The sequence below is a fragment of the Equus przewalskii genome, chromosome 2, assembly GCF_037783145.1.
Source record: "Equus przewalskii isolate Varuska chromosome 2, EquPr2, whole genome shotgun sequence".
Classification (NCBI taxonomy): Eukaryota; Metazoa; Chordata; class Mammalia; order Perissodactyla; family Equidae; genus Equus; species Equus przewalskii.
This window is the reverse complement of record NC_091832.1, coordinates 6907700-6922834: the sequence shown is the minus strand read 5'-3', so window position 1 is coordinate 6922834 and position 15135 is coordinate 6907700. Positions and strand designations below refer to the sequence as shown.

The window sequence follows — 15135 nt, the reverse complement described above, 5'->3', positions numbered from 1 at the left end:
TTAAAGGTAGATTAATCAAGACAGTATTGTTTTGATGAAAATGTATATGTATATAGATCAATGGAACAGAGTAGAGTGATTTCGAGTGTTACTTTTAAAGTTGTATACAGAAGTCAAAATTCATCAAATTGCACTCTTGAAAATGTACATTTTGTCAATTATTTTAAATATAACTGTAAAAAATAAAGCATTTTTTTCCTAATAATATAGTGGACATTCAAACTTTTATCAGGTCACTGGGGGAATAGAGTCAAAGAATTAAGCTAATGTCAAAGTTGCAAGCAAAAAGGAACAAAGTTTTATTAACCCTTTGCTCAAAACCAAAGAGACAGGAGTAGGAAAGGTTATGTTGGTTGTGACATAACACAAGAATCTGTGAAATCATGTATCTGTGCAGTTCTCCATCTTGTATAATTTAGGCTGAATGGCCTCTTGAGATTCTTCCCCACTCTAAGATTCTAAAATAGGAGCTTTGGTTTATTTTAATTCAAAGCTACATATATTCTTCAGAGAAATGTGAAATTACAAAAGCATACTTTCAAAAGTTCATTGTAATGCTAGCAAGAACAGATGGCCTTAAAGTCTGTTTGCGGAATGTTTTATTTTCTGGCCTTCAAGGAATACATTTCTCTTCTCTTAGGGAAGAAGAGGTGATAGTCCTCTTTTCAAAAGAATGAAAGGAGTTGGTGAAAGGTGCTCTGGAGAATAGTGCAGAGGAAGGAGGTGATGTTCCATTGATTATTGGTATAGTTTTCCTAGTGTTAAACATAGAAGATAGTATTAAAATGCAAGGATCCCCAAGAAGCAGCCCTGGCTGCTATACCTCCACTGACTGCAAGAGGAGGTCACTGCTGAACTCTGTGTGCTTAGAGTAAGACTGTCTCCTTGCCCATTAATAGGGGTGAACAGTGGCTTCTAGCTAACCCCCTAGCTTTCCCTATCTCCCAGCACTCACAGCCTTGCTGCCGCTTTTGGCCTTGAGACCACCAGCTCTAATCTCATTATGTTCAAGTACCACAAGAAGCCCTGGACTCCTAGGGCATCCCTCATGTCCCACAATTTAATTTCTCTTTACATCCCCCTTTCCGACTTCATTTCTCACTCATTTTGGAAAACCCAAGGGCTCAGTCCTTGTATGTTTTATTTGTCTTGATCCATTTCCTTGATGATCTATCCAGTCCTCTGGCCTTAAATACTGTCTCTATACTGATGTCTTCCTCCAGCCTGAGTCTCTCCCTTGTTTTGTAGACTTGAGTGTCTTCACTGCCCACTTGATATCTCTCTTGTATAGGCGTTTCAACCTTAGCAAGTTCAACTCTGACTTCCTGATCTTCCCTCAAAACCTGCTCCTCTTGCAGCCTTCCCTAAGTTAGTGGCAGTGCCAGCCTTCCAGTTACCAGGCCCAAAACTTTGAAATCATCTTTAAGTCTTCTTTCTTTTGTATCCCATGGCCAACCTACCAGGAAATTCTGCTGTCTCTACCTCACAAATATATCTAGAATGCAACCACCTCTCAATCCTTGAACCAATCTTAGCTTAAGTTAACATCATCTCTGCCCTAGATTTGTGCAGTAGCCTCTTAACTGGTTGTCCCATTGGTACCCTTTCCCCTGTCAACCTATTCTCAGCACAGCAGTCCTAGTGATTCTATTAAAACTAAGTTAAATCATGTCACTCCTCTGCTCAGAGTCCTCCAGAAATCTTTCATCCTAGTCAAAATAAAAACTGAAGTTGTCTATGCCATTTGTACTCCGTAATCCATTACCTCTCTAACCTAATTTCTTATATCTCTTCTCTTTCTGTTGCTCAGCTACAGCCACACTGTCCTTAATTTCTTTGAAACTGCCAGGCATGCCACCGTGCTGCCACCACAGGGCCATTGCACCAGCTGTTCTAAATGCCTGTAAGGCTCTTCCCTAGATATTCCCATGACTTTTCCCTCACTTTTCAGTAAGGGCCCCCCCGACTATCCTATTTTAAATGGCACCTCCCAGTACTCCTACTCCTTTGTCCATGCTTTATTTTTCTGTATAGCAGTTATCAATGTTTAACATTTTATGTATTTTACTTACTGTTTTTATTTCCTCCTCATACACACGTAAGAATATAAATTCCATGAGGGAAGAGATTTATGCACTACTGAATAAACCAAGTATGAACATAGTCCTGGTACTTATTAGATGCTCAATAAGTATTTGCTCAACAAATGAGTGAAGGTACATAATTGAAGATATGTACACCCATAGGACTGGAAAGGTGGGTGTTAGCTTCTGGATGCAAGTGAACTACAGCTAACTGGAAGAATTATTATTATTATTTTTTAAATTTTTTTCTTTTTCTCCCCAAATCCCCCCAGTACATAGTAGTATATTTTAATTGTGGGTCCTTCTAGTTGTGGCATGTGGGATGCCGCCTCAGCGTGGCCTGACGAGCGGTGCCATGTCTGTGACCAGGATCCAAACCAGCGAAACCCTGGGCTGCCAAAGTGGAGCACGAGAACTTAACTACTCAGCCACAGGGCTGGCCCCCTGGAAGAATTAATATTTATATTTTTCCTAAATATCTCCTGGAACGGATATTTTTCTACCTGTTCCATCATTATCCTGCTCAGTGTTCCTTTCTAAGTTCTATTTCTCTTCCTTCACTCATGCTTTTCTCTTTATCCAGAGTGTTCTTCTTCTGTTCCTGATTTCGAAGCCAATTCAAATGTTATGCCTTTAAGAAACCTCCCTAGAATTCTCCATCCCCCAGACAATATCAGTCTTTCTTTCTTCTGTTTTCCCAGCTTCCTTTATTTGTGTAACATGTATAGCTGATGAGTATGAATCCCTTCCTGTTCTTAATTTTGAGCCCTTTGAGGGCAGAGCATGTGTTTTATTCTTCATTGAATCCCTGGTGCAGTGGTTTACTTTCATAGATTTTTCCATGCCTCTGCAATGGATCTTCCTACCTATGGTCATTGTTAATCGCTTGATAAATGTTTATGGGATTAAATCATTAAAACTTACTTTATTAAATACCTAATCTATGTGATATTATAAGTGAACCAAAAAAATTTTTTAAAATTGTGCTAACACTTATTCTCAGTATAACTCCATGAATAAGACAAACCCTCCAAATCCATCCCTACTTATATGGTTTACTAATTAATGTGTTCAGCAAATATTTATTGAGTACCTGCTATGAGCAAGGCCCTGTGCTAAGCCTTGCAAACTATATACAAATTGTAGATGTTCCTCAAGGCCCTGCTTAAACTCCTCCTCTGCACGTCCTTTCCACTCAGATCAAAAGGCTAAAGTGTCCTTTTTTAACATGAGATCTCAGAGAGGAAATTGAAGGGCATGGTGTGTTAATTCAGAGATGAATTAGGTGTTATAACTCCTCACCCATTCCTCCCAGCACTCATTCTAGAACTGTATGCTTTTAAATGGCTCTTATGATTTTCATGGATGGTTAGACTCTGGGGGTGGGAAACACAGGAGGATAAAGCTTATGTACTTGGTAGGTTAAAATGGTTCTTTCAAGATGAGACGCATGTGGCATTTAGCTCAGTGCCTTGCTCATGGGTGGCGTTCTATGGGTGTTAGCTGTTTTGCACATACTGTTGTCACAGCAGTGGTTCCCCTGCCTTTATCAATGTGTCATTGTCACTAATTTTTGAGCTCTTAGGAAGGGTCTGAATCCCATTATCTCATAAGAGGTATTCATTTGAATTATTTGTTGCTGGTTTGAAGGTTGCTTTACAATTTTGTAAGCAGGGTGGAGGAGACAAGCATACAGATTTTATATAACAAACATTTAATCAGTGCTACTACATTTTTGGTGCTATTCTAAGCACTTTATAAATATAAATTTAATCCTCATAACTATATGAAATAATTACTTTTATTATCCCGTTTTACAGAGGAGGAAACTGAGACACAGAGAAATCGAGGAACTTGCCCAAGGGCACACAACCAGTTAGTAGCAAAGCCAGGATTGAAATACAAGCAGTCTGGCTTGAGTCCTTGCTGTTAATCATAATTCAACACTGAATGTGGATGATGCCATATAAGGAACACAAATAAGGTGCTATGGCAGTTCAACAAAGGCAATGGTCACATTGCTGTCTGACTGAAGTTGAAGAAGGCTACATGCAGGAATTGGTATTCTTACTAAGCCTTGATTTGGGGGGCAACTTTTTCAGGTGCTTGGGTATGGGAGAAGAAAAGGGAGGCTAAATATCTGCATATAATAAACCTCAGATGTGGGAAATGGTAGTGCGTTAGGAAGTAGTCCTGCATATAAGGATATGGAAGGAAGGGAAGGAAGGCAGGAAAGCTGGTTTGGGGCTGGAACATAGGAAGCTTGCAGTTTTGAGTAGAGGACAAGGTGAAGAAGATGTGATGTGGTCAGAGCTGTGCTTTGGTAAATATGGGGACAGCATGTGGAATGAATCAGAACTGATAGAGACTGATTGTAGAAAAGCCAGTTGTAAGGTTGTTGTGTCCAGAGAGGTAATTAGGTCCTGAGCTGTGGTGAAGATAGGGATAGATAGAAGAGATTTTACAGAATTTGTATTGATAGAGCAGAGAAATAACACAACTAAAATGGAAAGTAAGTTATTTATGTCATCATATGACAAGTGTAAGTTTATTTTATGGTCAGTAAGGTCCTTTGAATATCTGGGAAACTGTTCTCTTGGTGTAAATAACATGATTTTAAGAGAAAAAAAATCAGTTCATTCATTTCTAAAGAAATATGAAGTTGGTTTATATCACTTGGCTTGAAATTGACATCCAAGAAAACGATTACTTAAAAGGCTAGCTAATTGATTCAGAATATCTGAATTGAAAATATTTCTTAATCTGCTTAATGTAGACAAAATTAGAAACGACTTTAGCCTAATGATTTGGAAGAAATGATGGATATAACATCTTTAAAATTGCTATATGTGATCATGTCAGTTTCTTTCTTGTGATACAAATGTAAATTGCAAATGAGAACCTAAATTAGTTTATCAGTTGACTTTACTAAGTAGGAATCTTCCAGCTGACTTACTCTGTTTGCAAAGGACTTATGTAAAAGTAATCTTCAGAAAACCCTGATAGAAGTGGTTTGGATTAGTGAGGTTGATAAATGTCAGTGTGAGAAGAACTTTCAGTTATTGTTTGGATGTCTGTGGTGATATAATAATATATTAAAATATTAACTTTGCAAGAGTTAGAGTAAAGACAATAGATGATGCTACCTTAGAATGTATTGATATGATACCTAGGAACAAATTTGACCAAGGAGGTAAAAGACTTGTACCCTAAAAACTACAAAACATTGCTAAAAGAGATTGAAGAAGACCTAAATAAATGGGAAGATGTCTCATGTTCATGGATTAGAAGATTTAATATTATTAAGATGGCAGTACTACTTAAGAGTGATCTATAGATCCAGTGCAAGCACTATCTAAATTCTAATGGGCTTTTTTTGCAGGAAAGGAAAAGCCAATACTCATTTGGAATTGCAAGGGGCCCTGGAGCCAAAATAATCTTGTAAAAGAACAAAATTGGAGGATTCACACTTCCCAATTTCAGAACTTACTGCATAGCTACAGTAATCAAAACAGTGTGGTTCTGCCATGGAATAGAATTAAGAATACAGAAATAAATCCATATGTTTATGGCCAGTTCATTTTGACAAGAGTGCAAAGACCATTCAACAGTGAAAGAATAGTTTTCAACAAATGGTGTTGGAACACCTGGATTGCCATGTACAAAGAATGAAGTTGTACCCCTATTTCACACTATATACAAAACTTAACTCAGAATGGATCAATGACCTGTACATAAGAGCTAAAACCACAAAGGTCTTGGAATAAAACATGAGGGTAAATTTTCAGGACCTTGGATTTGGCAATGGATTGTTAGATATGGAACTAAAAGCACAAACAACAAAAGAAAAAATAGATAAATTGAACTTAATAAAAATTAAAAACTTGCACATCCAAAGACATTAATAAGAAAGTGAAAAGACAACCTACACAATGGGAGAAAATATTTGCAAATCATATATCTGATACAGGTCTGATATCTAGAATATATGAAGAACTCTTATAACTTAATGACAAAAGACAGACAAGCTAATGAAAAAGTGGGCAAAGGACTTGAACAGACATTTCTCCAAAGAAGATACACAAATGACCAACAAGCACATAAAAACAGGTGCTTCACATCATTAGTCATTAGGGAAATGCAAATGAAAACTGCAGCGATAGGTTCACACCTGCTCGGATAGCTGTAAAAAACCAGTGACAGCATAAAATAGCAGAGTAAGGGGTTTTACTTTGGAGTGATGGAATGTTTTGGAACTACATAAAGGTGCTGGTTGCACAACATTGTGAATGTACTGAATGTCACTGAATAGTTCACTTTAAAATAGTTGATACAGAAATAGAAAATGTATCAGAAGACTCATCTGGTGTTTTTCACACTGTGCTACTGCAGTTTATAATATAGGAGGAAGAGGGAAGTAAAACAAAGTAAAATAAAAGTTTTGGAATCAATTTTCAAAAAATCAAAGCCATTTTCAAGGAGCGGATCAGAAAGTTGGACAAATGGGATGGCATGAAGGAAAAAATGGGAAATAAAAACAAATTATTATTAGCTTATTTCAACCAGAAGTCAAAGTTTAGCATTGAGATAATATAAGTTCAGATTTGTTTACTAGAAGCAAACTGGTGGCCTGTGAGTTTTTTCAGGTAAGGTTCAGAATTATCTTAAATCTTTTGGTAAGAACAAAGCAAAATATTGGTAAGTAATTTTATTGAAGATCTCAAACATAAGTTAGTAAAACTGAGAAAGAATGGAGTTCATATATTTCTAGAGGAAAACCCTCACTTCTTTGTATGGATGTGGAAAAAGAAGGGACATTCTTTTGACTTAGAATTTCAGTGTATGTATCTTTAGAGAATCCAGTGGATGGGAAAAACTACTGTAATTAGCTAAACTGATTTTTGTTACTTGAGTTTAGTGCAGCAATAAAAAGACAAAAAATGAATGCAAAATTGTTATGTGCTTAGGTTGTAATACAAATCACCTATAAACTACAGAGGGAATTTTTGTATCTGTTGATTTTTTACTAATGGTGATTGATTTTTCACTATTTGGTAGCCAGTTTGACACTTTAATAAAAATAATATTCTGTTTTGGTTTTGAGAAGGTGAGAGAGTTGTGCCATGTCAGACCAAAAAAATGCCCGTTCTTGGCAGAATAAGCAAGTTACCCCTAATCTTTGATTGCAGATGATGAAAGCCATGAACAAGTCCAATGAGCATGTCCTGGCAGGAGGTGCCTGCTTCAATGACAAGGCAGACTCTCATCTCGTGTGTGTACAGAACGATGATGGGAACTATCAGACCCAGGCTATCAGTATTCACAGTCAGCCCAGGAAGGGTGAGTATTTGAGCCGATTGACATTAGGAGAATAGGAGATTGTACTGGACTTGCAGAATTGGATCTCTCAGCCCCATAGCACTCACCTTCTAGATAGGCGACCACAAACAATTTGATTAAATTAAGCTTTCCAAGCTTATTCTCCAGGATTAGGTTGACTCCCCAAGTAGCCAGACTCACAGTTGCAGGTGGGACCTCTGTTTTTGAGGGGAACATTTTGAAAATACCGCCTCAGGATATTGACAGGGCATTGGCATTGGAATTGGAAGGTAGGAGACCAGGCCCCATGGTGAGAATACGCTTAGGCAGCTTTGGAGCTCGTTGAATGACCATGCCCACAGAACGTAAATTAGTAGGTTGACAGGATTCCGAAGGAAGGCTTCTAGGTTCAGTGGTCCTCAGAATGTGGTCTCATCACTTAGGAGATTTTTAGAAATGAAGAATCTACACCCCAGATGTGCTAAAGCAGAATCCTCATTTTAACAAGTTGTGTGATTCCAATGCTCATTAGAATTTAAGAAGCGCTGCTCACTGTGGCATTTCCTAAAGTGTCTTATCAGGTTCTACGGTTTTAAAAAATATTTACGTAAATAAGTCAGTCTTGCTTAATACATTAAACTGAGAAATCCTGAGTTAAACAGGTTTAAACAAATTTCTTTACTACAGGACTTTTCAGAGCCTTTAACAAACTATGTGTATTGTGATTTTCCAAAAGGAGGATAGTGCCTAGCCCTTCCTAAATTTACTTGACCATGAATCTTTTTTTCCCCTCAGAATACCTCCCAAAACCAGCTTTCTTTCATACGCTTTATCAAACACTTCTCTAGTAGACATACTCTAGGTCACCGTCTGCAGTGTATTTTTAAAATCAGTTGTTTAGTAAAGGCATAAAAGATACTTAGCACATGTATATTCAAATACAATATCCAAAATAAGGTAGCTGATAAGTCCACAATGCTCCCTATTAAAGTCATATCTAAAATATTTGAATAAGTTCTAGGTGTCATTAATGCAATTGATCATATGTGTTGTTAAAACTAGAGGGTCTTCATAGGATGTTTCAAGGCCTGTGAGAAATCTGGACTAGGTCAAAGGAAGATCTCTTGAATAAAATATAATTGTTTAATTTGGAAAAGTATAGATTGGAAGAGGGTGAAAAATAGCTGTCTCTATTCCTAAAATTTTCTGTTATGTGGAAATACAATTCAACTTATTCTGAATAGCTGCAAAAAGCCAAAACCAGTACCAATGGGTGAAAGTTATAGCTATCTAGATTTGGGCTCAATTCGAGAGAACATTCTGTAACACAGTTATCCAGAAGTAGAATGGGCTGCCTTGTGCTATTGTGGGGTCCCTGTCAGCAGGAGTCTCTGACAAAGGCTGAATGATCTACCTGTTAGAGTTATTGTAGGACCACTGGGTAGGAAGTTGGAATAGTTCAGTTCCATTTAAGATATGGAGAAAAAACATAGTGTAGTGAAGTTTCCATAAAGCTGAATATAATTAAATATCCTTTCTTTTATGAGGAGATACTGGTAACAGGTGTTTGTCTTTTAAATACGTGTTTGTTTTTTTAATAGCTCCACTTGTTAAATAAAATAGTTGGCAACCATATCTCCATATTCAAAATACATTTGATCTAAAAAAAAAACCCTGGAAATCAATGAATAAGATCAGGGATCAGCAAACTTCTTCTGTGAATGGCTAGATGATAAATATTGTAGGCTTTGCAGGCCTGTGGTCTTTGTCACCAACCTCAACTCTGGGATCGTACTTTAAAAACTGCCATAGACAGTATGTAAACGAATGGACATGGCTGTGTTCCAATAAAATTTTATTTACAAAAAAAGGCTGCAGGCCAAGCCCTAGACTTGACCACTAAGATTTCTTTGCTTGTAAGATTCTTTGATTCTTGATTGGAAGAGGAGCAAAACAAAATGGGAGAGTATATCTTAAAACCTCGTTCCCAAAGCTATCATAAGCATCAAAATTATTGGTTACTTGTACATTGTGGTGTCTAGAGTTGATGTTTTGTTTTCTGTATGATGATGGTTGGAGTTCTCAACTACCAAACATTTCATTATTGTTCTCAATCCCTCCATCTCAGGGTATGTCTTCACTAAACTATTTCTATTGCTATTTTAGTGACTGGTGCCAGTTTCTTTGTGTTCAGTGGCGCTCTGAAATCCTCTTCAGGATATCTTGCCAAGTCCAGTATTGTGGAAGGTAAAGAATGAGTTACTTACTTTGTGTGCATTAGTTCAATCCTAATTGTACAACTGAAAACTTAGGACATTAAAGGGAGCCTTGACACTGTTGCCGTTGACTTCTGACTCTTCTTATTCATTCAATAGTGTCTCACTCTTCAGCTAATTAAAACTGTCATAAGGATGCTTAGTTCTCCAAAGAGGGGAGTAAGTGGTAGAGATACCATGGGATAGTGACATAAAAATTAAGAGCTGGCTTTTCAGAGCTCTGGGATAAGGGACCTTAGGGATGTAGTCTGAGTTCAAATATATCACTGGGTGCAGATCTGTAAATATATGGATGAAGTTCAGTCCCTCTTACGCACAAGAATGCTGTAATCATTGTTTGGGGTACAGAATGGGATATGTTTCCTGCTGGTTCGTTATAATTAGACATGACACATATCCTGACAAAAGTTAATTAAATGAAAGTTAATGAAAGGCTAATGAGCATACTGTTTATTTTCTTTGTCAATTATTCTTCACTGTATTTGGATCTGGTTACTCTTGTTGCATAACAAATTAAGCCAGAACTTAATGGCTTAAGACAATTATTTTATCATGCTCACTGATTCCTCTGGTCTGCACTTGACAGGGCAATGCAGGGATGGCTTGACCCTGCTTAATGATGTCCAGGGCCTCAATTGGGATAACTTGAAGGCTGGCGGTTACTTGATGGCTGGGAGCTAGAATTATCTGAAGGTTTGTTCACTCACATGTCTGGGGCCTGCCCTAGGATGATTTAAAGACTAGGAGTAATGATTGGAGTACTTATACATTGGACTCCTTAGCATGGCAGCCTCGTTGGACTTCTTACATGGTGTCTCAGGAATCTAAGCATGCGTAGTCTTAGCAACAAGGCAGAAGCCACATTGCTTTTTGTGACCCAGACTTGAAAGTTGCACAGTGTCACTTCTACCATACCCTCGTGTTGGAAGTAGTCATAAGCCTGCCCAGATTCAAGGAGAGAGGAATTAGACTCCACTTGTTGATGGGGAAATGGGAGGGGGTAGCATTGTAGAAAAGCATGTGAGACAGGAGATATTGTCGTCTTCTTTGGAAAGTACAGTCTGCCACACATGACAGCAGGTTTTCATTTCCACAGTGGCTTACTGCAGGGCCCTGTCTGAAAGCAGTGCTTCCTGAGGGTGGATTCCAGAGTATTAATTGAAATGCACAGATAATCTTACACAAGTTAATAGCTATTGGGTTTGATCTCCTTTATTGGTAATCTTAAAACAGCAGTGAAGAATAAAGTATGCCAGTATTTTACAACTAAATTTCACAACTCTGATTACAAAACAGAAACATGTTATTAAGAAATCATTAAGAAATCTAGGCGATAACAGTCATTTGGTCTTAACTGACAGATTAATGCCTATGTGATCGAGTATGGACTACCTTTGAAATTGTCTTTACAAGATGATTTAAAAACACCCTTTAAATATTGTCAAAAATGATAAATTGACTGACACAGATCCTTATAAATGCTAGGCAATGTGTTTAAAAGTTATGTTTAGTCTTTGGGTTGGGAATTTCTTAGATCTTGCATTTCACTGTGTATGTCACTAGAGCAATTGGCAGCCTATTTATGAAATCTTCATTGAAACTCTTTAGAAATTATTTCAACTGACAAAATTTTGTGTCAGTGAAGCAGGGTAATTGCTCAGCATGTGACAACTTTCACCTTCAGTTTCAGTGTGTGCCTTTGACTCAGGTAGGTAGCAGCCCAGAAACAGTTACCATCTGTAGCCCATGTGAAACCCATATGGTAGGTTTGCCTTATTGCTAGTTAGTAAATAGATTTATCGCCTATCCCACTACTGTTGTTTATTCAGTGATTTATTTAACAAACATTTTCTGGGCATTCACTGTATGCCAGGCAATCTTAGTAAGGTGAGAGAGACTGAGATGCAAACAAATACACATGATTAGAGCATGCTAAATGCAAGAGTGGAAAGAGGAACAAAATGCTGTGTGAGTCCAAAAGAGGGATGTTACCATGTGTAAGTTTTCCCTTTGAGAAGTCTCAGGAAAAACTTTTAGTTGTGTCTGAAGTCAAGTCAACAAGCAGGTGTTTTAAGCAGAACCCATCTTGCATTTGCCCCTCATAGCACTTTCAATAAGTAAGAGGTTCAGCTCAGAGAACAAAACCTCTTTGTCAGCTGTAGAGAGCTGAGCAGAGTTTTACATTTAATCTTAGAGGGAGTTGCCTGATGCCAGGTACCATGTTTCATCTGCCCCTCTCCCTGGCTTGGTGTTTCTATCTTTACTGTCTTGGTGCTGATTCCCAGATGGAGTTATGGTCCAGATCACGGCAGAGAACATGGATGCCTTAAGACAGGCACTGCGGGAGATGAAGGACTTCACCATCACCTGTGGCAAGGCAGATGCCGAGGATCCCCAGGAGCACATCCACATCCAGTGGGTGGATGACGACAAGAATGTCAACAAGGGGTAAATGCAGTGAACTTCCCCTTTGTGGCTTTTAGTTATGGGGCTAGGCTCTGGGTTTTGTCTACACTGGTGTTTTATAACTGAAAGCCCTGCCTAAGAAAAATATGTTATGTATATGTTGTATACATAACACAGAATTTTAAGTTTCTGGTTTCTTGGCTTAATTAATTTATTTTTTGTAAAGATTGGCACCTGAGCTAACATCTGTTGCCAGTCGTTTTCTTCTTCTTCTTCTCCTCCTCCTCCCCAAAGTCCCCCAGTACATAGTTGTATGTTCTGGTTGTGCTATGTGGGGCGCTGCCCCAGCGTGGCCTGATTAGCGGTGCCATGTCCACACCCAGGATCTGAACTAGTGAAACCCTGGGCCGCCAAAGCGGAGTGCACGAACTTAACCACTCAGCCACGGGTCCGGCCCCTCTTGGCTTAATTTATGAAGGAGTTTCTGTGCATATTTTTGAAGGGAGGAGGAGGGAAGGAGTTGATGAAACAAAACAATCCTAAAGTTACTGCAATAATAGTAATAATACCTAAGCCTTTTATCATTTTCAAAGCACTTTTGCTAATATTATTTCATTTGATATAATAACTAGTGTTGTTATTCCCATATACAGATGAGGAGTGAACAAGCACCAAAAAGGCAAAATGACTCCTCAAGGCTAGGAAATGGCAGGGCTAGGACTTAAAACCACCTCCTTGGGCTTCAAATCCTATACTCTTGCCCAGTATATGGCGGCTGTATTCTGATGATTCAAGCCAAAACTTGGAATCATCTTTGACACTTTTCTTTCTCTCACACATACACCTAATCCAACAGTAAATCCTGTTAGCTTTTCTTCAAAATATAACCGGAATCGTGCTACTACTCACTGCTTCTACTGCCACCCTCCTTTGGTGTGGATTATTGCAGTAGCCTCCTAATTGGGTACTTTGTTTCTGGTCTTGGCCTCCTCCCTCCCCCCAACCTAATCTGTTTCCAGTGCAGCAGCCAGAGTAATGTCATTCTCTGTTCAAAACCCCTAACTGGCTTCCACTATCATTCAGGGTAAAAGCCAAAGTCTTTTATGACCCATAAGGCCTTACACAATCTCTGTGTCTCTCCGCCTACCGTCTTATTTCTCAGAAGCCACGCTTGCCTTCTTGTTTGAACGCATCAGCTATACGTCTGTCCTCAGGCCTTGCCACTTGCTGTTCTCTCAGCTTATACCCTGCCCCTAGATAGCCAAATGAGTCACCCCCTCACTGCCTTCAAGTTTTTTCTAAATGTCACTTTCTTAGTAAGATCTTCCCTGGCCAACCTATCTAAATTATAACCCTCTCATGCACATTGCTTCCGTCCCACCTCCAATACTTCCTGCATTACATTTCTCAAGAGCACTTATACTTCTCTAACATACAATATAGTTTTACTTACTTATTTGATTCTGTTGCCCCTGGGATGTAAGCTCCATGAGGGCGGGGCTTTTGTCTGGTTTATTTACATCTGTATCACCAGCACCTAAAATATTGCCTGGCACCTAGTAGGTGCTTTAAAAAATTGATTGATTGAAGGAATATATCATACTTCATTGTAGTAAGCTTTCTCCCATCCATCCATTCATCTTCAGGCAATCATTCTACATGCAGGCCTCTGGAAATACAAAAAATGAATTCCACACAGTCCCTGCTAACAAGTGGCTCACTCTGGTTTTGAAGATAGTTATAAATAAGTGCACCAAAGTATGGAAGATGCTCATAGAAAACTCATTAGGATACACTGAAGATAAAAAGGAAAGCAGGAACTGGGTAGAGGTGGTAGGGCAGTGGTCAAGAACAACTCATAGAGAAACGGCTGCTGCTTGAGCTGAATCTGGTGAGATGAGTATTTGCCACGTAGTTGTGGCAGAGCCAGCACTGCAGTCTGAGGGAGTAGCAGGAGCAAAGGCAGATGGAGGACATTTACAACCCGGCACACCGGATTTAAGAAAAACAAAGATTTTAAAACTTTTGCTATTGAACAAGAAGAAGCAATTTCTATATCAATGAGTGCATTTGCTTATTACAAATAATCCTTTATCTTCTCATACTTCACAGGAAAATTTAATTTCAAAATCAATTTGTGTTTAATTCTCTGTTATAGCTGCAAGTGAAAATGGTTATTAGGACCAAAAAATTGGTAATCTGATACCGTAAGGTATCGGTAGCAGCAAGCAGGTTGCCCCTTCCTACAACGGGTGCCAGAGACAGCATCTTAGAAGAGAGGACAAGACCCCTCAGGGCAGACTCTTGAACTCAGGAGTTTAGTCTGTAGTGTATAAATTGAATGTTTTCCAGCCGGTCCTGCATCGTCTGGGTATCCTCTCTCAAAAGAGTGCTAATCGACTGAGGCTGCCTTTTTTTGACATTGTTGTTTGATGAGTTAGAAATTAAACTTAACATTGTTTAAATAATTTTAATTCAAGCAAATGAAATGAATCCCTGATACTGAAGTTAAAGTTAAATTTGATATTTTATACCTAGAGATTCAAAAACATAAACAAGTGTGAAAACTTAGGAAGAGTTTGCAAACTCTGTGACAACTAATTTGAATCCTCGTCAGAATGAGTGTGTATCTTCACATATTTATACTTGCTATATTTTGGAGAGAAAAGGATTATAACAAGTGGCCATTCTATTTAGGAATCTAGGAATGATAATTTAGCACTGAAGGGAATTCGTTGTGATAGATAATATAGATACTCGTTCACCAGTTCACACCAGCACTGTCATAATTAACGTACTTGATCAAATAATTCTTTTAATCAACAAACATTAAGCTCTGTGTTCCAAGCAGTGTGTCAGAACTGGGAATATAGCACACAGAGGTGAGTATATTATATTCCCTTCCCTTTACAAGTTTATTTGTAAGGCAGATTCACAAACATATGAAGAATACAACATGGTGAGTGTTACTACAGTCGGGAGCAGAGTGCTGTGACAGCAGAGGGGAGAGGGAGAGTGGGTGGGTGGCCCTGTGTTCATTGAAGGAAGGC

The 15135-nt window shown here is 38.5% G+C and overlaps 1 protein-coding gene across 10 annotated transcripts in view; it reads left to right on the top strand.

The window, feature by feature from the left end:
• Positions 1–15135, top strand: part of ZFYVE9 (zinc finger FYVE-type containing 9) — a 192745-nt gene that overhangs the window by 167974 nt on the left and 9636 nt on the right. For all 10 annotated transcript variants that reach the window (XM_070609634.1, XM_070609641.1, XM_070609633.1 and 7 more), the window contains 3 exons: positions 7274–7424; positions 9570–9650; positions 11965–12127. In XM_070609634.1, coding sequence (XP_070465735.1) covers positions 7274–7424; positions 9570–9650; positions 11965–12127 — 395 coding nt within the window. The remainder of the gene's footprint in view (positions 1–7273; positions 7425–9569; positions 9651–11964; positions 12128–15135) is intronic.